Below are 22,015 nucleotides of genomic sequence, written 5' to 3' on the forward strand. Positions count from 1 at the left end.
AAAGTAAGACGCTGTCCTAACTAACAGAACTGATTGTAAAAGTCTGACTCATGAAATATAAAGTCACCTGTTAATCACATTTTTTCTTTTCTTTTAGCTGCGTAAACCGGACCAGACCTGAACCCGGACCTGAGCCCGGACCTGAAGCTTATGTTGGTGGGTGGGATTGTAACGGAACCCATAATGCAGCTGTGATTCTGAGCTCCAGCTGGTTATGGGGTCCGTTTCCATCCCACAGCGCACAGGACATCCTGAGCAGACGGGACAAGATGATACTTGAACATCGCAAACCGTTTATCGTTTCAGATTACTCTGCATTCCCTTCAAGTCAGCCTCTGATTCAAAATGGATTCATTTCAGTTTGAAAACTTTATTGTTGTAACACTGGTAACAGTAAAGAACAGTATAAAAGTATCTACAGTAAAAATACACATCCCAGCTGACTGAGCCACAAGTATAAAACCTTTAGCTTATACTCTCTGATTCAGAGGGTCCATTCAAAGGTGGAATAAGTTTTGTTTCTCTCAAATGAAAAAATAAGGAAAGTGAAACTAACACCAGTAAGGCGTTAGTGTGTTTAGTGTGTTGCCATCTCGAACAGGATGTTGGAGTTGGAGTTGGATGTAGAAGTGAAATGACGATGATTGATTTAGTTTCGTCTGATGCAGAAGGTGTTTTTCCTCAATGACACGTTTTCTCCCGGATTGCTGATAACCGTAAACGCAACCGGGAATTTCGTGTCAGCCAAGAATGACACCGAGAACCGCGACCCGAGGGCGTAATGCACATCATTTTAGAGTCTCAGTTTGTAAAACGTACAGCGTTTGTGTTCTCTGTATAGTGTTCTCATAAATCTCAGATTTTTAAACTGTTACTGTGTATATCTTTTTTTCAATATCCATCACCGTACATTATTTATGAGCTGTGCTACACATAGACTTCCATTCATGAGTCTCTTCTACTACAGTGTTTCAGTGGTTAGCTTGCTCTGGTTCCTCTCCCTCTGGGAGCTCTGCTGGGTGACACGACTGAAACAGGATATATTACATCAATGTTTGACACGGCAAAGCTTTCTCTAAATACCAAATTTCATCAAAGTTACCAGTAAATGCTATCATTTACTGCAGTGCTTCACACAGGATTTTGTGAGTGGACATGGAGCATGCTCCCCTGGAAGAAAATGTTGTACATTTTAAAGTTAAATGCATCAATCTGGTGCAATTTTAGAGCAGAATTAAGAGGATCTATGAAGATCTTTGTGCTCTTGTAAACAATTTTGTGCTCTAGCAGTGGTGGAATGTAACTAAGTCAATTTACTCAAGTACGGTACAATTTTGAGGTACTTTTACTTGGTTGAGTTTTTCTATTTTATGTAACTTTATATATTTCTACTCCACAACTTCAACTTATTATTTTGACAATAATAGTTACTAGCTTCTTTGCAGATTCAAATTGTAAAGTAGTATATAACATTTTTAGTGCAGGACTTTTACATGTAACAGAGTCACTGGTATTATCCTACTTTTACTTAAGTTAAATATCTGAGTTCCACCATTGTGCTCTAGTAAACAATTTAAATCATAAACACATTGGTTGTATATGAGTGGTGATGACACGGCAAAAGAGTCACACTTTCAAAGCTTGGTTAACGAGACGGGGGCGTGTTTTAAGACGGGTCGGTGACGCACTGAGGCCGGTCTGCCCCGGTTGACAGTCGCACCTCGTCCCTTCCAGCAGGAAGCACCGGGAAGCGGCGAGTGTTGCTGTAAATCTCACGGCTGGAGACACTTTCATCTTCGGGACTTTCCGAGCCGAGAAGTGTGTAAAAATATTTTCGGTTCATTATGAAACTGTGGGGGGACAAAATAGACTATGGCGGGCCTCTACAGTCTAGGTAATTAGTGGGAAACACTGTACCGCAGTCACACATTATAACATCTCTAACAGCATCATGATCCCAAATGAAAGAAAATGCTTAGTAAAGAGTTTCCTACAACAAAAGGCTGCAGCTGCCGGTGTTCAGTCCGACACCACATTACGTTTTGTGTGACTCATTTGTCTTCTTTCATGTAAACTGAAGGCTAAGTTCACACTGTAGGTGTTAATCCTCCAAACTCAGATTTTCAGATGACACAGATCTGATGTTCTGATTCACACATTCAGAGATTTTTAAAAACATGTTTTGAGTCAGTAGAGTCAGATAAATGTACATGAAACAATAATACGTCTTTAAATGATTGGAAATGTTTTGATAGGCTCTACACGATTAAGTGTATATAGTATAAATTTAACAATTCATAGTCCAGCTAGCCAATTTAAATGGACTTAATCATTTTAAATGTATTTTAAAAGTATAAATAAAGTGCTACAGTCTATTATTATTATTATTATTATTATTATGATGCAGCTTCATTGCTCCTGTCAAATTAGTGTTTTCGTTATTCTCCGTTTTCAGCACCACTGTGAGTTTACAATGGTATTGTAAAAGGGTTAACTAAAAAGATAAAAACAAAGTTATATGAGCAGTGAATCAGAACAGAGCATGAAGGCCTGCAGTGGGAACATGTCCTGTTTTTAACCTGGATTTGTGTTAGAGCAGAGTCGAGGTTAAAGGCAAGATTATCTCACTTTTCCGTACATTGTTGAAAAATACAGTGAAAATAAAGGAATTAGGCACAAGTCAGCTGGTGGAAGAGAGAAACAAGAGGTGTTCCCTACACCTGAATAACCCTGTCGCACGCCGTCGTCACTCACGCAAGAAATGTCAGTCAGTGACCCGAAGGTTCTGAAGGTGAAGGAAACCTAGACATTATCCTGTCCACGAGTTCGACGTGTCTCTCGTGGTTTTCTCGGCTGATCCTTTCATGCATGTTCGCCAGCTGACTCATTAGATTGTTCTGCATTTCCTTCTCGTGGTCCATCAACCTCTGTAGCCGGATGTCCTCCTGCGCCTGCATGGCAGCGTCCATCTCTCGGAGCTGGTTGACCGTCGCCGACACTAATGTCGAGACTTGCTCCATCACCGTCGTTTTCCTTTTCTTCGCTGGAGTCGTGTACGCTAGAAAACAATAAAGACAGTCAGTGACACATTTATTTTATTGTTCCGTCTCTGTGCTTCAACACACCGGACTTCAAATAAAACAATGACTATGAGGTTAAAGTGCTGACTTTCAGCTGTAAGGGTGTTCACATCCATTAAACATTACAGTCATATCTTCCTTTCAAATCCAGTGTGCTTGAGTAGAGCCAACAACAGCATTAACAAGGCCTTCACACTCAAAAGAGAACATGGTTTATGCACAATAATATAATGCGTGTTTAAATTAATTTTCAGGTTTGTGAGGACATGCTGCTGTCCATCGGCTTCCCCACTGAGAGCACTGTGATTAAAACTGGGTAAAAACAGACACTTCACCTTAAGAGGACAAATAGAATTAGGCAAATAGTTTTATTAAGTTGGGGGTTGTTTTAAGATGAAACAGGACCAAATGATTACTAGCTCACATATTTAAAAAGGATAGTTCGGGTGTTTTGAAGTGGGGTTATATGAGGTACTTTTCCATAGTCAGTGTATTACCTACAGTAGATGACAGTCGGCACGCCTCCAGTTTGGAGAAACAGACAGGAGTTACTGCATGGATGCAAAGTAATGTACTGCTGTGGACGAGGCCGGCAGCAAAACGTATTTTAGCCACCTAAAAGAAAGGCCCACCTAAAAAAAGAAAAGAAAAATCAATATCCGTTTCAGTGTACGCTATATTAAGAATGTTTTCGTAGTTTTACCTTTGCTGTTAGGCAGCTATACAGTCTATGTTTCCGACGGGTAGCTGAAGCCGTTTATCTCTTCTCTCGCTAAAGCAACCAGAATCCATTGAAAAAAGCAGTCATTTTTATACTGTCCACAGCAGTACATTGCTTTGCTTCCGTGCAGTAACTCCTGTCTGCTTCTCCAAACTGGGGGCGTGGCGACCGTCATCTACTGTATGTAATACACTGACTAGTACCTCATACAACCCCACTTCAAAACACCTGAACTATCGCTTTAAGACTAACTGTGTACACAAAGTAAGGAAGCATTCGCAGCTTTGCCTCATCAAAGACGGGAGAAATGTCACTGCACATCATCCTGACTCATGAGAATTTATACAAAACAAAGAGATAAATAACAGAATATAACGCAAGAATTTTTGAAGGGTAGAAGGACTAACTTTACATGACTTTAAGGAGGCATGGCGACAAATGCTTCCTCATTCTGTGTCATTCTGTTTGTGGCAGCAGTGCAGTTTCAGAGGGTTTTAAACCTTAAATAAGTGGGCTATTTGTCTGACTCCATGTGAGAAGACTTAAAGCCCATTTCCCACTGAACAACAAAACACATCTGGCTTTTGTTTTTAGTGGGGAAGGTTACAATCTGCATTCATTCCCGGGAGAAATGATTCTGCAGCAGTCACGGATATCTATCGGCTCCAGCTGCAATCGGCAGTGATGGAAACATGACACCCAGGTGGACACGCCAATTTCCGCCCCTTTCCGGTGCTTTCTTTGAGTTGGTTTTGGGTTTTGTGTACTTTGGTGTGTCCTGATGTGTCTGTTTTTGCCTTATTTTAGTCATAGCACACAGTGTGCAGTTTCCCCAGACACAAAGGCCGTAGGACTCCACACGTGCTGGTGCAGCGACCAACGCTTGCATCTTTACAGACCAATATGCTCCAGGTTCAGCAACTGACCAATCACATTTATCAGCGTCAAAAAAGCTGACACTACGGCTGACCCAAATGCTTCGAAGCTTCGACCATTGCCGTGGTAATTGACCTCCAAATCAGTATTCGAATGCTTCGTTTTGCTTTTATGTAAGTATGTAATGATAAAGTATAAATCCCCAAATAGCCCGTGAAATAAGGAATAATCCCACATTATTCATATCCAAAATTAATTATTATTAGTTATTCTCAGATGGATATCGCAGTTTGTTGTGTGTAGAGGTGCGCGTGTGCACAGTAGTGCGGAAGCGGCACTGTAACAGGGGAGATAGAACAACATGTCAGCCCTCTGCGGCGCGAAGATTCGAACACCTTCGAATATTTCTCACCGAAGCTTCGAAGCCCAAAAAGTGGTATTCGGGACAGCCCTAGCTGACACAGTACATACAAGTGCATGAAGAGACTTCTCACTATCTGACAAATCTCTCATGGAATAATGTATCTTTGTTTTATATGCAAAGAGATAAAAACATTAAAGGGGACATATCGTGCTCATTTTCAGGTTCATACTTGTATTTTGTGTTTCTACTAGAACATGTTTACATGCTGTAATGTTCAAACAACACTTTATTTTCCTCATACTGTCTGCCTGAATATACCTGTATTTACCCTCTTTCTGAAACGTTCAGTTTTAGTGCATTTCAACGGAATTGCATTGCTAGGCAACAGTTTGGGTCCATGTTTACTTCCTGTCAGCTGATGTTATTTACATACACTGCAACAGTAAAGAAAAAGGTAACGCCTGCACTCTTACTCCATGGCACAATATTTTTATGGACTACGTTTTGATCTTACTTGGATCTTTGTCGGTTCAAAATGTTTGAAAAAGTGCAAACAAGCTCTATGATGATGGCAGGTGTAGTTCATCCAAAACACCAGCATGTTAGATCTCCAAGAAGAGGAGGCAATTTAAATACCCCAAAGAGAAAGCTACTAGAGTATGAGATCAAACATTTTCTCTAAAACAAATAACAGTGGTTGTGCTATGATGGCTCTTCCTTTATATATACAGTCACATTTATAGATTCTGACACATTTGTAAAAAATTAAAAAATGTTATACAACAGGTGTCTTTTTTTTTCCATATTGGGATTGGATATAGATGATGTATTTAGAAGGTACAATTTCTTGTACAAGTATTAAATATGTCTTCTTTCCTTTACCTCAATGTAATGTAATATATTTTTGAACATAGGTGATGGTTATTCTGATATATGAGATGATGAATATGACATAAAATAACATGTTTGATATTTATAAGTATGGCTTTTGTATTACTGTTTTTATGTACTTTATCAAGTTGTGAATTGTTTGTATATGATTTTATCAGGTTGGTGTTTTTGGATGAACTTCACCTGCACTTACACAAAACTGACAATAACCTGATATTTTCAGGTGGAATTTCATTCATTCATTCTACCTGTGCAATATCATTTTCCACTTGTGCAATTTTGTTAATAGTTTGTTTTATTGTCAATATTGTGAGGCTAACTGACATGTTTTTGTTTTTTATAAGGGATCTAACCCCGGCTCTTGGTGTTGTCAGGGACCTCAGGACCCTGCAGGTCATCCAGGTAACTTATCTCAACAGAGTAACCATAGAAACACTTACTGGTGGTGATGGGCTGCAGCTGTTCTGATGGGCTGTACTGGTCCTCCTCGTCCTCCCCCTCCATCGGACCCAGATGCTTGTTGAGCTCCCGGTCGTCCACTTCGTCCCACAGCCCGACCACCACCTCATGATGCTCCTCGCTGCTGATGAGAGGCGGAGGAGGAGGAGGCGGTGGAGGCGGAGGACTCAGCGGCGGCTGGTGCAGCAGCAGTGGAGGAGGAGAGGGACTCCGGTGCCGTTTCACCGGGTTCACCGGGTTCACCGAGTTCCCCGGTAGGTAGGGATTCCCGAAGATCCGGTGGCACTGCTCGTAGAACTGCCAGTCGACGCGGTCGCTGCCGCAGCGGGTCTTCTGCTGCTGGTACTTGATGTACTGCTTCCTCAGCGCCTTCAGCTTGCTGATCACCTGCATGTGAGACCGGTACACTCCTCTCTCCGCCAGCTGTTTGGTCATCCGGCTGTAAACCACCGAGTCCTTCACGGTGCCGGTGATCTGGTTCCGGATCGACTCAGAGCCGCGGATCGTCAACAGCTCTTTGATTTCGTTCTCCTGCCAGTTGTGCATCTTCTCGGTCAGTATGATGTGTGAGAGGAGGTGTTGAACTTATTATAAACACCTCCCGTGTTTATTTGCGCCCTAAACGTCACATTTCCGCGCCGGAAGAAGATTTCTCTCTTTTTTCAGTTTTTATTGAAAAAAAAAAACGTTGAAATATATCAACAGAGAAACAAGAATATTAATTTAAATAAAGATAATAAGTTATAATATATATAAAAAATAAATAACCGAAGAAAATTATATTAATAATTAAGCTATTATGAATAATAATTAAAACAAAATTGGGGATAAATAAACTTCAATATTATATAATAAGAAAAATAGTAAGCAGTTCACCATACAGTTTGACAGGTTTTTTTCTGTTTATAAGTTTGAGAGCCTTCATATATTCACATTAAAATCCAGTGAAATGTGGATACATAAATAATTAATGACACACTGTATTTCTGTTACCTCATAAATATATAATTACAAATAAAATCAAGGAGTTTCTATTTCAGATTGTACACAGGTACTACCCTGTAAAAGATACGATTTGCAATTGTGAAGGGGAGACTATTGAACATGTGTTTGTTTTCTTCTTTTTGGTTTCACTTGCAGAGGAATCTGTAATTTCAAAAAGGAAATCATACTAACACTGATTGAGATATTACTCACTGTCAGCAATCCCAGTTTTTCGGCAGATGAGATTTACATAATTAATTTGATTATTATCCTAGCTAATTGCATCTTTAATTAGCTCTGACTACTATTATCCTGAAATGGCTTAAAAGACTACCCTCTTTTTTTATTTTTAAAGATACTGATTTTAAAACATATTTGACTGATTGAAAACTTAAAAATTCTAAATTGACCAAAACTATTAAATTGTTTAGACATTTCAAATTTATTCCAATTGTTTAGCAGACCCCGGATGTTTTTTGTTTATTTATTTTTGTTTATTCATTTTTTTTTTTATTCATCTTTTCCTTTCCTTACAGTTTATTTGTTGTATTTTTTATAATTTTTTATACTGAAAGGTATTTTTTCAGAACTATAATGAAGCATCTGAACATGTGGATATATTGTATTGAACTTTTGAAATAAAATATAATAAAATAAAAAAAAAAGATTGCACAGACTGGTCCAACACGAAATTCACCTTGGAAGAAACTTGTATATTTTATATATTTTTTTTATACTGTAAGGTATTTTTGCAGAACTGTAATGAAGCATCTCGACATGTGAATATATTGTATTGAACTTTTGAAATAAAATATTATAAAGAAAATGTATTCATATTGTTTAGCAGACCCCGAATGTTTTTTGTTTATTTGTTTTTATTCATCTTTTCCTTTCCTTACAGTTTATTTGTTGTATTTTTTATAATTTATTTTTATACTGTAAGGTATTTTTTGCAGAACTGTAATGAAGCATCTGTACATGCGAATAATATTGTATTTAACTTTTTAAATAAAATATTATAAAAAAAAAAGAAAAGAAAAAAAAGAAAAAGAAAAAACTAGATGACTTTCTGATTATACTTACATTTATTTAGTAATGAAATGATGTACATGTTACACTCCAACACTGTCCATTAGACACGTGCTTGCACTGGGAATAATCTCTAAACATATTACAGACACGTGACACCACATGTCCACAAATTTAGATGGCGCTATTAGGCAAATTCCACTGGTCCAACACGAAATTCACCTCGGAAAGAAACACGGATTGCCCTTCACTAGTTCCGGCCACGAAAAAAAAAAACAGCCAATGCAGTCCTCCTCTAGCTACAGCCAATATCTGACATCGATCTGTGATTTAACAGCACGGCTGTTGAACTGGCATTCAATCCGGCCGTGTTGAAGCTCAGCAGAGCTGCATCAGATCAGCACCGACTAGTGAGACCAGGTTTTAACAGAAGATATGAGCAGAGCGGTGCGGGTGTAGTTAGCTACTGGTAGCAGCAAAGCTCACCTGTCTGTGTTGTGGTTGGTTGGTTGGTTGGTGGTGATGGAGAACATCGAGGAGTCTTCGCCGCTCCGGATCACTCCTACCGTCCGGGCGCTGAGCTCCGCACTGCGGGGTTCCAGCCGGGAGAACGGCTCCGGCGGCGGCGACAGGATCTTCCCAGACCCGGAGAAGCTCTGGTTCAAAGAGAGCAGCGCTAAAAACCTCCGGAACAGAGACTTCTTATCGCCGACCACGATGCTTAACACGCTGTATGCGGACGGACAGGTTGGTTTCACTCATACTTAGTACGTTTAACGGGCTTATTGCTGATGTTTGTGTTGTTTTAAAGCTTTCTGTTAACGCACCGAAAGAGACCGTTATCTTTAAAAAGCGGAATCATCGCTGAGCAACGGCCGCGCGGACACACTGCTTGTTATCAAACTTCTTCCACATTGTATTCTTCCACGCGGCAGTATAGTTCCTTGACGGTTGCCTTAAAGGTGGCTGTGGTGCGAGGGGGCGCAGTGATATTTAAATGGACGTTAGGTGTTCCAACGGTTTCGAACGTGACTCGGCCAATAGGAGCAGGGGACCGGAACTACCTGCTTTATAAGGCTCAGCTGAACCCAATCAGCTGCTTGATTGATTAACGAGGGGCAGGTGAAAGCTGCTGGTTTCAATCCTACAAATCATGAATATGTTTGAGTGATACTGAGAACAGATAAATCCCCCTGAATTGATCAGTGGCTGCTGACTTTGCCCTCATCATGATCGACCAGACATTAACAGCCTGCAGCAGTCATTATTAACCCATGAGTTGCAGATGTAATGTGGGTCACTACAAACACGCAGCTAGAGCTGTGCTGCAACTGAAACACAGTTTCAGGCCTCTTCCATGGCTTGTTCATGTTAATCTGTCATAAAAAATATAACGTTATTAAGATTATGTCCAACAAATGCATCTTTGGAAGCCACACCTCAGGCATGTTGTACCTGTGGGTGTGTTCATGCATGCTTGTGTAAGAGGATGCTAATATTGTTGCATGTAGTTGACTCCATCATAAGCATGTATGATGATTTTACAGATGCACTGGTGTTTTTTAATGCAGATACCAACATCTGATATTGTTCCACGGACAGTGATATGCAATTTGGTGCCAGTATACTGTTAGACCACCTCTAATACTTGGCATACATGCTAATGTAATTACCCGAAATTCCCTCATATAGATAGATAAATAGATAGATAATTTCACTGTTACAGCAGTTTAGCAAAAAGACAAAAATATCTTACAAATAACTATACAATACTTATAAATACAATAACTTAAAGGGACTGTTTGTAAGAATCAGAAATGCTTGTTAACAGCAACACCTGTGGCCATTAAGTCAACGAAAGTCAGCGTCGGGCTCGCGCTTGTGCTCGCTCTACATAGACATGAACGAGCATCGCTCAAAACAGTGAGGTGACACACGTCAGCTAAAACCACAATATCACTCTATATTTCAGCTGCTTGGCAGTAATGTTAGCTGACCAGACGAAGGTCTCTCCATGAATCACTGCTGATCCTAGTGTTGGCTTTTCCTGCCTCAGCCTCCCGACCGGTCAGAAGGGAACAGGGGAGACACCGGAGTTTTGGTCGGAGACGATAACGTTTCTCGCTGCAGAGCCCCGTCACTTCACAAGACAAGGGAAACCTCTGTTGGTCTGGAGGAGCTGCGGTATTTATTTCTGCACAAACGTCCACTGTGCATTCACTAGATATTCTCAGAGCTAAACTGACTCTCCTGCAGTGTGTATTGTGCGCGCATGCACGTGAGAGTGGAGCGAAAGAGCGAGAACGAGCGCGGTGTGTGAGTGAAGACAAGCAGGCAGAGGAGCAGAGTACAGCAGGCCCTGGAGACCAAAGCTACGGTCTCCCCCCGTCCTCTGACCGCGGCCAACACTGTTTAACAGACGGGCTTCACTAGATATAACTTTGCGGTTTTGGTGCTTCCGTGTAGTTTGGGTTGGAGTCTGAGTCTGAACAGCGTAGCCACACGCGAGCGCGCATGGGACACCGACCCGGATTGATTTATACGTTTAAGAAGTTACAAACAGTCCCTTTAACAATATACAAAACTTAGCAATAAACAAAATTAAGTAATATAAAATGAGCGCCATGTTGCAGGAAAAAATTATATATGAGTCTCTTATGTCTCCCCTTTATCCACCCAGGTCCCTCCAGCAGTGATGTCCAGGGTGCTGTCCCTCCGTGGCGGTGGGGTTCTCCCTGTGGCCGGTGGGGAGGTAATGGGTGAGGGCTTGAGGGTGAGGGTGGACCGGCCCGCAGCCTTCAGGGCTGTCCTGGCAGATGGAGCCACGGAGTACCTGAAGCCCTCAAGTCAGAGGCAAGGCTGTGTGGTGCTCAACTGTCCTGCGCTGCATCCTAAACCCAACACACCCACTCCTGATACACTGACTCTGGGCCAGCTGAGGACTGTTCTGCTGGCTGACCACATGGGGGCGCTGTTGAGAAGACAGGGGTGAGTCTGTGGGTTAAATGAAAATTTCTAAATTGTCCACACTTCCTTTAAGTTACTCTCATCCTAAACAAATTCCTCTGTGCTTTATCTTTTACCTCTTTATAACAATAAATGTAGTTCTAAAACTAAGTTGCCTAAAATTGTATCAAGGAACATTTTGAAACATTAGCTGGTTTCTGCTGGTAAAATGTGCAGATTTGCTGCTTTCGCTGTTTTGTTATTGTAAATTAAATATCTTAGGGTTTTGTACTTTGTTGCTTGGACAAAAAAAAAGCAATTTTTAGATGTCACCTTGGGCTTGGTTAAACTTTAATGGGCATTTTTCAATATTTTCTGACAAATTAAAGTCTAAATGATTAATAAGTTAATTGAAAAAGTAATTGGGGGATCAATTACTTATGAAAATAATTGTTAATTGCAGCCAAGATTTAAGACTTTTATTAGCTATTTGCTCAGGTACAGTGTACAAGGGCATTGGAATTGTGCTGTTCTCTCAGTCAAGTAGAAAAAATAAGATAAATACAATAAATATGCACATTATAATAAATAAAGAGATACACACAAGTGAAGAAAAAAAGTATCAAAATTGTAAAGTGAGTGTGTACATGTAGGGGGGCTGATGTGTGTGGAAAACTGCTGCTGTGATCAGTACCAATCTCCTTACCTGTCTCAGATTTGCAGTGTCCTATTGCCCCACGCTTCCCGAAGACAGCGACATCATCACCTTCCTCCAAGCTCTGGGCATCGATTGGCCGACAACCCCAGCCAACTGGACCAACGAGGAGCGGGAGGAGAAGATTCAGGAGGCGCTGGAGAACTCCCCCTACAGAGAGAGGGAAACAGAGAGAGGCAGGAGGACCAGCGGAGGAGGAGGAGGCGGAGGAGGAGGAGGGAGGAAGGTGGAGGAGGGGGAGGGGGAGAACGAGGGAGAGCTCAGGGTCAACCTGAAACGAGTGTTCCAGGAGGAGGGGCTGCTGGGATACGACCCCAGCCTCGGTACCTGCATAGGTGAGGGCACAAGGAGATTTGGGTTTCATGAGCCCATGTTTTGAGATATCAGTGTTTGAGATTGCTAAACAACAGAGTCTGTAGTGCTCAAAGTGTTGAAAAATGGCATTTTAGAAAGTCAACAGCAACATGTTTTTACAGAAGCAATTTACTGGTTAGTTAAATAAATACCAAACAAACAGGATGTGTTTTTACAGGGAGTTTCATGCTAGAACTATTTCTTGGCCAGGCCAGTGCCGTGAGGTTGCCAGGCAACCATCAGAGACTCGAGGGAGTAATTGGCCAAGAAATAGTTACAGCACGTAACTCCCTGTAAAACCACAAATTGTCTTTTTTTTCATTTCCTTTCGAGTGCAGATTAAACAAACGAGACACAACATATTAATTAATGAGCTTTTAGAGGTGGGCCTTTGGGCAGAGCCAGGCTAGCTGTTTCCCCCTGCTTCCAGTCTTTATGCTAAGCTAAACTAACTGTCTCCAGCTCCATAATTAAAAGTGCAGACCAGAGGAGTTTCCTTGTAAACAAACAAACAAACAAACTTGTTGAGTGCATTTCTTTTCTCATAAGATACCGCCACCTGTGGAACAGTGTGAAACTATTGGCTAGATAGTTTATCGCATCATCTTTGTGGGTCCTCGTGCCATGTGTGTGACCCATTTAAAACGAACTGCTCCATAGCACTACTAGAGGTCAAAACTCCACAGGGAACCTTTAACGGACAGATATGAAAGTTGTTATATCAACTAACTTTCTGCAAGTACAGCCAATAAGTGTAGTTCCCAAAATGCTGAACTATACCTTTAATATATTGGCAGTGTTGCATGTGTAACCACACCTTTAGGAGAAAAGATTAGTAGGCTAACAGATAGTTGGTACTGTATATTTACTGGTAAGACATTGTTGGTGTATCTGTTTCAGTGCACAGAGACAGTGTTTCCCACCTGGCGCAACTGGACCGAGCCACTGCTGACTGCACAGTAAGACACGCAAGCACACATACACACACACACACACACATACACACACACACAGAACTATGCAGTTTTCAAACACACATTGATGATTTTTCTCAGACTTACAGAAAATCAAAGCATTGATTCGTATGTCCTTGCTGCCTTTTTCATAGGTGGCCATGGAAACAGCATTGCATGTGACTTCCTGTCAGGATGAGTTCCGCCAGCAGCAGATAGCAGTGCTGTGGAGAGCCAGTGGAGCGACACACACACAGGTAACCACATACACACACACACACAATGACAATCATGTATTGTGTTCCTATTTTTACCTGCTCTGCTCTCTGCGTCTTCAGAGACATCTGGTGTGTGGGCCTGTGAAGACTCCTGGTTCTCACCTCACTGCAGCACAATATCTGCAGTAAGACACATACCTTTCTTTGTCTACTTTTGTGTCTCTTCTCTTGTCTTTTCTCAACATTTCTGTCTTTGTCTTGAGGTTCTCCATCCTCCCTCTGTCTCCACTTGTCTCTTTCCCCTTCCCTTCTCCGCCTCCACTTGCCCGGCCCAGCTCTCCACCAGACAGATGTTTATCATCACAAAAGACATCTTGTCTGCACTGTTTAATTGCAGTTCTAATTAAACTAAATTAAGAGAACACTAGTGGGCGTTGATGGTGCTTTTCTTCACCTCTGTGTTATCGCCGTATATTTTTAGCAGTGCTGTCTGTCAAAACAAGGCTCCTATTGTTTCTCTCTTCCTCCTCTCCTACAGGCTGAGAAGAGGTCAGATGAAGGAGGCCTCAGAGATGAAGTATGGAGATCAAGTAGAAGGTGAGTGTATTTATGTGGACCTGTGGTGACCTCTAGGATGGATGGCTTTCCTAGCTAGATTGACAAAAAGGGGGTTTCTGAGCAGTTTCCAGAACAGAAGTGCTCACCATCTAAAATAAAAAAAATACATTCTTGCAGAAATCTCCAAATGTCAAAAGTTTTAAATACCAAATCAAAGCGTGGCTTTTTCTGTGATGGTCCTCAAAGTCTTGGTGTCTTAATGTGGTATTTTGGAGGGATTTTTGATCATTTTTATCAATTCTCAAGTGGTAAATATGGTTAAATTTAGCACCAAATCTGTGTAACAAATGGTACCAACCCAAAAATTGCTGCCACAACTTGTGAGACATAATAGAGCATGGGATTGGCCATCATTTACCTACATTATATTCTTCTAAACCCTTATACACTTTTGTAATCTATTTTAAATAATTCATTAATCATTTAAGTCATGTTTATTTCTGATTTATGACTAGACCAGCTTGACACACAGTGCTGAGCTGCATCTCAAATTAATCTTCAGGTTCCCAGCTTTCAGATGATGTACACCACTTCTATGTGACATCTACTGCTGACCTGCTATCTCTCCCTAAAGATCCCCTGTACCCCCATAAAAAAGACAAAAACAGGTCTATTGTGGGTCTCGGAGGGTTAATGCAGATGCAGAACTAGACGTTTTTTGTCTAATAAAATACCGCCTCCTCCTCGTCCTCTTGTAGGTCAGACGTGGGATGACATCATCAGGGTCATGACCTCTGCCACTGTCAGATTTGAGCTGCTGTCAACGGTCCACACCAGTCCTGTGAGTCATCATAACAGCTGTGTGTTTGCACCTGAATGTGTCATGCAGGGTGTGACGTGCTGTGTTAACGGCCATATTGATCAATTGAAAACGACTGTGTTTGACTTGATATACCTGTCCCAGAAATTGATGACAGTTTGCTCTTTGAGGTCAGTTGAGTCAGAATGATTGACAGCTGTCTGTTTAGGTGACACTGGACGTCCAGAGGGAGGGAGGCGTGTCCACCAAGGGGCCGAGAGGAGGAGTGTTTGTGATGTATAACTGTGCCAGACTGCATACTCTGTTCGACAGCTACGAGAGAGGAGTGGAGAAGGGTGAGAGTTTCATGTTTCATTTCTCCGATCAACAACATAACAAACAACCAATAACTCAGACAGCTGTGTCCTGGCAGTATTCCCTAAACCTCAGACTGGAAGACAAACTTCATTAAAGAAAATCCATATTTCAATTGAAAGGAAGCAGCGACAGCAAATGCAGGAGTCATAAAAGTTCAGCACGAGTGTGACGATATACTCTGATAAGTTACAGCCTGATTTAATTGCTCTCTTGTAAAAATGTCCTGTTAAGCACATTTTAAAAATCAATACAGACAACTGAATGTGATCAATTTGTGCTATATAACCACTGTAAACAAATAAGGCTATGATAGATTTCCTGTCAGTTTGGTCCTGTTGATAAACACTGTAAAATGCAGGACTTTTCAGCAGTGGTCTCAGTGGTTTATGGAAATTACACTAATGTCTCAAATTATTGTCATAATTACCTATAGATGTTAAAATTAGGACTGCAACTAACGATTATTTTCATTTTCGATTAATCTGTCGATTATTTTCTCGATTAATCGCACATTTAAGAAGCCGGAATCAGAGAATTTAGACTTTTTTTCTTAAAAAAAAATACTCAAACTAATTAATCGATAATCAAAATAATTGGCGATTAATTTAATAGTTGAAAAAATAATTGATTAATTGTTGCAGTTTACGATTATTACTGCTAAGTACTGTACTTAAGTACAATTTTGAGGTACTTGTACTTTACTTGAGTATTTCTATTTTCACCTACTTCATATTTCTACCCCAGTTACTTTGCAGAATCAGATGAATAATACAAATAAATTTCTATGTAATATTAGAGATTAAGATAAAACTTAATTCATCACAAGAAATTCACAAGCTACCCAGCAGATATAGTATATGAAAGATAAAGTATATAAAGTAAAGGCCAACATGGTTTCACAGGCGCGGTGGAGCTAATTAACTTTGTTAATGTTTTTTGTTTTTTAGATTATTTTATTTTAGAGTATTTTATTTCATTTTAATAATAAAACTGATTTATAAAAGTGGTTGTTTTAGCATTTTATCATATTGTTCACTGTTTATCTGCAGGTCTATACCCAGAAATCCCTGAAGGCTCCCAGCTGGACTTCTCTGCTCTGAAAGAAGAGGTACCACGTTATTCTCTTCTATTCTGTTCTGTCAAGACTTTCATTTCTTTAGATTTACTTTTGTTTTTATTTTCCTTTCTTTCCATTAAAAAAGATATTAAACTGTCCACTTTTTAGAAGTCCTCACAGCAACATTTCAGTGTTAATCCTATCATGCCGTCTCTACGTTTTGACTGACAGGGCGAGTGGCTTCTCCTGTTCAATTACCTCATTCCGTTCTCCGAGCTGCTGGACCAATCGAGACAAGCGTTGGACTGTGAAGGAGGAGGAGGAGCCAGAGTCAACATTAAGACTGAACAGGTCAGACGATTTGAGATTCACTGAGTACTGATCAAAGATGTGTATGGAACCAAACTGTTATCTAACCCATGTACGTGTTTGTGTTCCTCAGATCTGTAAATTCCTCGTGTCTCTCAGTAAAGACTTCAGCTCGTACTACAATAGAGTCCATGTGCTTGGGGTGAGGATGTATTTACACTGACAGAATGTGATTACTGTCGCACAAAAACCCACCAGTCCAGTATGAGATTAGCAATATTTGTTGTCTCTAAATCTCCCTTTTTCCTTTCTTTCACTCCCCCACACACTTCTCTCACACTTCCTCTTTCTCTTGTCTTTCTGTCTTTCTTTCTAGGAGCCGTTGCCTCATCTGTTCAACCAGATGTTTTGTCGTCTGCATCTGTTGAGAGCATTGAGAGAGCTCTACCACAGCGCTCTGGACACCCTTAATCTTCCCCCCATCAGGCAACTATAGCCTCGCCATAATTCACTCACCCTGTGTGATCACTGTTGGCCCTACCTCCCCATCACACACTCACCTGTGTTTTCACCAATTGTAGCTTCATCATGTACACGTTTATTCATCTAAGACACAGTCACCTTTCCCTCATTTTGGCAATATGAGATATTGTTTTTTTACCTGCCCACTGTCAGTGATTACTGTGGCTGGACATACTGTAAATGTTAAAGTATTTAAAGGACGTCATTACGTCCCTAAACTCTGCATTCTGTGAGTTCAGCTTCAGCTGGGCGGAGTGATTTTCCTGGAAAATTTGAGCTCTTTGTATGTTAAAGAAATGTTTTGACATTCTAGGAAATGAGCGTATTTGTTTCTTACTGAAAGTTTGAGGAGAAGATTGATACCACTGTGTGGGGACTGCGGGAAGTTAATGGTCCCAGTCGGGAAATAGTCTGTTGGGCTGCTCGATTATGGCAAAAATCCTAATCATGATTATTCTGGTCAATATTGAGATCACGATTATTTAACAAGATTACTCATTGACTTTGGAAACATCATGAATTTAGAAAGAACATTTTGTAGCCAACACTTTAAAGTGAAATGCATCAATCTGGTGCACTCTGAGAGGAAAATTAAGAAGCTAGATCTATGAAGGACTTTGTGCTCTTGTAAACAATTTAATCATAAACACATTGGTTGTATGGATATAAATGGTGATGACACAGCAAAAAAAAAGTCACACCCACAAAGCATGGTAAACGAGATTGGGTCCATGGTTCAAGACACAGGGAGAGAGGGCACAGCGAGCACTAAGCAGCGAGGTTCAGGCGACGGGTGCGGTAAAGCTTCACCTTCACCCTGGGCCTTGGCAAGCCAACCTAGAGCTGGTAGCGGGGTAGAGTTCCCACGAGGGGATCCTTCCACACTGAGCGGCCGTTCCAGACCCGCCGAGCAGGGTGAAAGCGCACCGCTGTAAAGGAAAGGGGTGCGCTGGATTTATAACACAAGACGTAACAAGAGCATCATTGTGAAATGGAATGCAGCGGCACAATAAACGTTTTATGTTGATTATCTTGTTTTCATAATCGTTGGAAGCCAAAATCGTAAATGAAATTTGATTGATTAATCACGTTGTCATGGTGCTATTTGAGTTTCAGCTGCTCATATTTACTGTACATATATGAAAGTGGAATCAATCTTATCCTCTAACTCTCTGTAAGAAAGCGAATAAGCATTATTTCCCAAAATGTCAAACTATTCCTTTAAGTTTGCATTCATTGCTCAGAATTTCAACGGCTAAATGGGCCAAATCTACAGTGTCTCTGTTAGCAAAGATGGGATGATTTTTTCTGTTGAAGTCCTACAATTCTGCTCTAATCATGTGACCATACAGGACATTTATATGAACCAGACACCACTTTTTTGGTGCCAAAATCCCGCTAGTTATCAAGACACCCTATCTAAACTGTGATAAGACTTGTTAAACTTTCTAAATTGCCTCATTATTATCCCAGTAACCCCCCCCCCCACATACTGTCACTAACAGCCTCTCCTCTTTGAATCACTTGTAAGTGTCTTAGTCACTGCCTGAAGAAAAACATGTTGCTTTTAATAAGTCTAGCTCAACTGTTGAGAAAGTCCCGTTTCATGTATGTTACCCATCTTGTATTTACCAATGCCACACAAATATTTATTGTCATTTAAAAAAAAAGATTTCAGAATCTATATTCTGCATACGAGTCTTAATTGCTGTGTTCCTATGATTATTCAGAGCCTTCCAATCACCGTTATCCTGCTTGACAAATCACAAATGTTCAGTATCAAACATGTACCAGATATAACAGGTGTTCATAAGTTATTGACAAAAAAACATACATTAGCAGCATTCATAGGGCCTCGTGCCATAACGTTAGGAAATGAACTGCATGAACTGGCATGAAAATAATATATATGAAGAGTTTTATGCCAAAAAATGTTATTTATAAATTTTGGTAATGACCTAAAATTGATCCTTGAAATGTGAAATGTGTTGCCATTTCAATTAATGTGTGTTAAAAATGTGCCATAGCTTGTTTTAACTTTATGCTTTTGTAAGTTGGTGTATTTTTTTCTCATGTTGGAACAAAACCGTTGACGTACACAAGTATCAAATATCTTACTTCTCACTGCATGAAATGTTTGACCCCTTGCAAATGTTGCCTGTCCCTGAATCTATGGATTGTTTAATGGACTATTTTTTTTTTTTACATTTTGCTTTCTATAAAAAAAGGGAATGGGGTGTTTACAATATGCTGATTTATTTACAGTGACTGTCTTGTTAACCACAGATGTAATTACCACAGTATTAAAGCAGGAGAGATGAAGATTTTTTTTCCTACCTTATACTGTCCAATGTCTTACTGTAGGGCTGCAACTAACTGTTATTTTCACTGTCGATTAATCTGTCGTTTATTTTCTCGATTAATCGATTAGTTGTTTGGTCTATAAAATGTCAGAAAATAGTAAAAAATGTCAACCAGTGTTTCCCAAAGCTGAAGATAACGTCCTCAAATGTCTTGTTTTGTCCACAACTCAAAGATATTCAGTTTACTATCATAGAGGAGTAAAGAAACCAGAAAATATTCACATTTAAGAAGCTGACTTTGACTTTGTTTTTTCTTAAAAAGATACTCAAACCAATTAATCGATTGTTTAATTAATTTCTGATTAGTTTCATAGTGAACAACTAATCGATAAATCGTGGCAGCTCTATCTCACTGTATCTGTAAACAGATGTTCCGTATATAATAGATATACATTGGTGTGTTTCTCTTGCTGCCATGTTTTCACCCCTCAGGCCTCAACATCTCTGACCTTCTTCTCTCATTCTTTTCTCCCCCTCTCTCTGCCATCCGTCTCTCTGCTAAGAGCCCTTATAACCCTTTATCCTGTGCTGTATTATATACTCACATTCAGAGCTTAAGCTGGCCTGCAGTGTTGCAGTACTCAAGATCGGATTTGGTCTCAAGAATGGTCTCAAGACTACCTTTTTGAAGGTATCATCTCGGAATCAACCGTATTTTTACTCCGTCTAGTTTCGGTCTCAAAGAGGACTCTGGATTTTATTTCCAGACCGGTCAAGACCAGAACTGCAGGGATATCACTAAACTGCCTGTGCATGGTCTGATTTATTTGTTAACATCATTACTGTGATTGCTCACAGAAAACAATGGGAAATTCTCACACATAAAATAATCAAAAGGCATTGCAGAGGTGAATTTTACTAAGATATTTCTCATTTGATTTCCTTTTTTTATGCTAAATCTTTTATTTCATTTTTTTTTTCTATATTTTATTATTTTAGTTTTTATTTATTTAGTTTTTTATTTTATTTTATTTATAAAAAAAAAATTCTCTTTCATTTGACCAACATGGGGAGGGTGGGGAGTCCTCTTTCTATGTTTTTATTTCCAGTCACGGACACTCAGTTATGTTCTGCATTTGACATGATGACCTTTGCCATGACTGCAAAAAAACCCCGATAAAAACAGATTTGGACAAGATATTTCTCATGTTACACTTATACATACACACATATACAGTATAAATATGGCAACAAAAGAGGTGAATGAATCTTCATTTGTTTTCTGTGGGTGTTTTTATGGGAATGTGGATCTTTCAGATCAGTTTGAGGAGTGCCTATATGGTTTGCATGTTCCACATTTTAACGTAAGTGTGTCATGCAGTGTGGGACTGGCCCTGCCTTGGTCTTGGTCTTGGTCTTGGTCGTGACTTGGTCTCAACCCCTCAAAGTCTTGGTCTTGACTTGGTCTCGGTTTGGGTGGTCTTGACTACAACACTGCTTGCCTGCCCTAATTTTAGTGCCACTGGTTTTGCAAGTTCAAGTACATTCCTGTCCATTTTCTTGATGGAAATCTTGATATGAAGAGTTTTCAACTGAAAACCAAACAGCTACAAGATGACTCAAATGTTTTTTTAACAACTGGAGCAAAAATAATGCTTTTAAAGAAAGAAATAATTACTCATCCAATACAACCTTGTGACGGATGTCATCTGTTTTCTTTCTCTTGTTTTCAATAGTAAAAAAAAAAATCTTTGTAACAACCATGCACAAGGTGGTAACATCTGCAGCTCAACTTCACCTTCCTATCCTGAAACATCTCTACATCTGCCTCTGAATGTACTGTCGAACTCTCTCCTCCGCACATCTGTCCACCTACAGTTCTCGTGTCTTTCCTGTCTGCAGAATTAAAATAACCATGACAAGACTCTCCCGCTGTGTGTTTGTCTCTGAAAGATGTACATACGGATACTGTTATTCTATAGATAAATCCCCTCATGCTCCACTACAGCACACTTCCCTTAGGCCACATAGATCCATGGATATACAGATCACGCTGTTAACAGTGATTCATCGCTGTAGATCAGGGTTATTATAGTAAACTAGAAGGAAAATAAGCAGTGAAAAATGTTTTCAGTAAACTGAAACTAAATAAAAACTATATCCTTTAAGAGAAACTAAACTGAACCAATATTGCCTTCGTAAAATCTAATAAAAATAAAATATAAAATTAATGTAAATTAATTTCAGTTTTAGTTTTTTTAGCTTTAATATATCACAACCGAATAAAGGAGACGGCATGAATTTCTGTCAACCCTCGTGACGTTGAACCACAGAAACTGAACTGGCTTTACCTTCCTGTAGATGGTGCTATGTCCCAATTGCTTCTCTAAAGAAGATTAAACATTAAACATTATGGCCATTCCTACATTACACAGTTCTCCAACCATGTATTTTGTATGTTAATGTAGCTGCATACTTCTGAGACATTATAGCTGTCCC

The 22,015-nt window shown here is 40.0% G+C and overlaps 2 protein-coding genes and 2 long non-coding RNA genes across 7 annotated transcripts in view; 1 reads left to right on the top strand and 3 right to left on the bottom strand.

Moving 5' to 3' along the window:
* Positions 1-350: 350 nt before the first annotated feature.
* On the bottom strand, positions 351-9,048 carry LOC119489733 (PX domain-containing protein kinase-like protein). 3 transcript variants are annotated; one of them, XM_037772515.1, is made up of 3 exons: positions 8,891-9,048; positions 6,373-6,922; positions 351-3,058 (listed from the first exon to the last, which is right to left on the bottom strand). In XM_037772515.1, exons 2-3 carry the CDS (start codon positions 6,824-6,826, stop codon positions 2,769-2,771), a joined length of 744 nt encoding a protein of 247 aa, XP_037628443.1. In that variant the 5' UTR covers positions 6,827-6,922; positions 8,891-9,048; the 3' UTR covers positions 351-2,768. The 3 variants fall into 3 exon arrangements, with proteins under 3 accessions (XP_037628443.1, XP_037628442.1, XP_037628444.1); XM_037772514.1 differs by having other exon boundaries at positions 6,373-6,937; positions 8,891-9,042; XM_037772516.1 differs by lacking the exon at positions 351-3,058 and adding an exon at positions 3,645-3,712 and having other exon boundaries at positions 6,373-6,937; positions 8,891-9,042.
* On the top strand, positions 6,927-19,640 carry dalrd3 (DALR anticodon binding domain containing 3). Its single transcript, XM_037772513.1, has 14 exons — positions 6,927-7,058; positions 8,891-9,151; positions 11,085-11,392; positions 12,066-12,400; positions 13,320-13,378; positions 13,528-13,629; positions 13,711-13,775; positions 14,129-14,187; positions 14,907-14,989; positions 15,177-15,303; positions 16,375-16,433; positions 16,614-16,733; positions 16,825-16,893; positions 17,068-19,640. The coding sequence occupies exons 2-14, from the start codon at positions 8,927-8,929 to the stop codon at positions 17,185-17,187; spliced, it is 1,731 nt and encodes a 576-aa protein (XP_037628441.1). The 5' UTR covers positions 6,927-7,058; positions 8,891-8,926; the 3' UTR covers positions 17,188-19,640.
* LOC119489735 lies at positions 11,241-14,118 on the bottom strand. The gene is made up of 3 exons (XR_005207244.1): positions 13,687-14,118; positions 12,057-12,215; positions 11,241-11,375 (listed from the first exon to the last, which is right to left on the bottom strand). It is a non-coding gene; the product is annotated as an uncharacterized LOC119489735 (long non-coding RNA).
* LOC119489734 overlaps positions 14,858-22,015 on the bottom strand; it is a 34,281-nt gene continuing 27,123 nt past the window's right edge. For both annotated transcript variants that reach the window (XR_005207242.1, XR_005207243.1), the window contains 3 exons: positions 16,641-16,687; positions 15,104-15,280; positions 14,858-14,987 (listed from right to left, as the gene is read on the bottom strand). This is a non-coding gene — a long non-coding RNA (uncharacterized LOC119489734). The remainder of the gene's footprint in view (positions 14,988-15,103; positions 15,281-16,640; positions 16,688-22,015) is intronic.

The sequence above is a fragment of the Sebastes umbrosus genome, chromosome 6 (assembly GCF_015220745.1).
Source record: "Sebastes umbrosus isolate fSebUmb1 chromosome 6, fSebUmb1.pri, whole genome shotgun sequence".
NCBI classification, from domain to species: Eukaryota; Metazoa; Chordata; class Actinopteri; order Perciformes; family Sebastidae; genus Sebastes; species Sebastes umbrosus.

Bases quoted from the DNA above. Each gene is read 5' to 3' on its own strand.
- LOC119489733 (XM_037772514.1), bottom strand. From the start codon at position 6,937: ATGCACAACTGGCAGGAGAACGAAATCAAAGAGCTGTTGACGATCCGC. The intron at 3,059-6,372 runs GTAAGTGTTTCT...ATTGTTTTCTAG, and splicing joins GCTGCAGCCCATCACCACCA to CGTACACGACTCCAGCGAAG.
- dalrd3 (XM_037772513.1), top strand. From the start codon at position 8,927: ATGGAGAACATCGAGGAGTCTTCGCCGCTCCGGATCACTCCTACCGTC. The intron at 9,152-11,084 runs GTTGGTTTCACT...TTATCCACCCAG, and splicing joins CGCTGTATGCGGACGGACAG to GTCCCTCCAGCAGTGATGTC. The intron at 11,393-12,065 runs GTGAGTCTGTGG...TACCTGTCTCAG, and splicing joins GCGCTGTTGAGAAGACAGGG to ATTTGCAGTGTCCTATTGCC.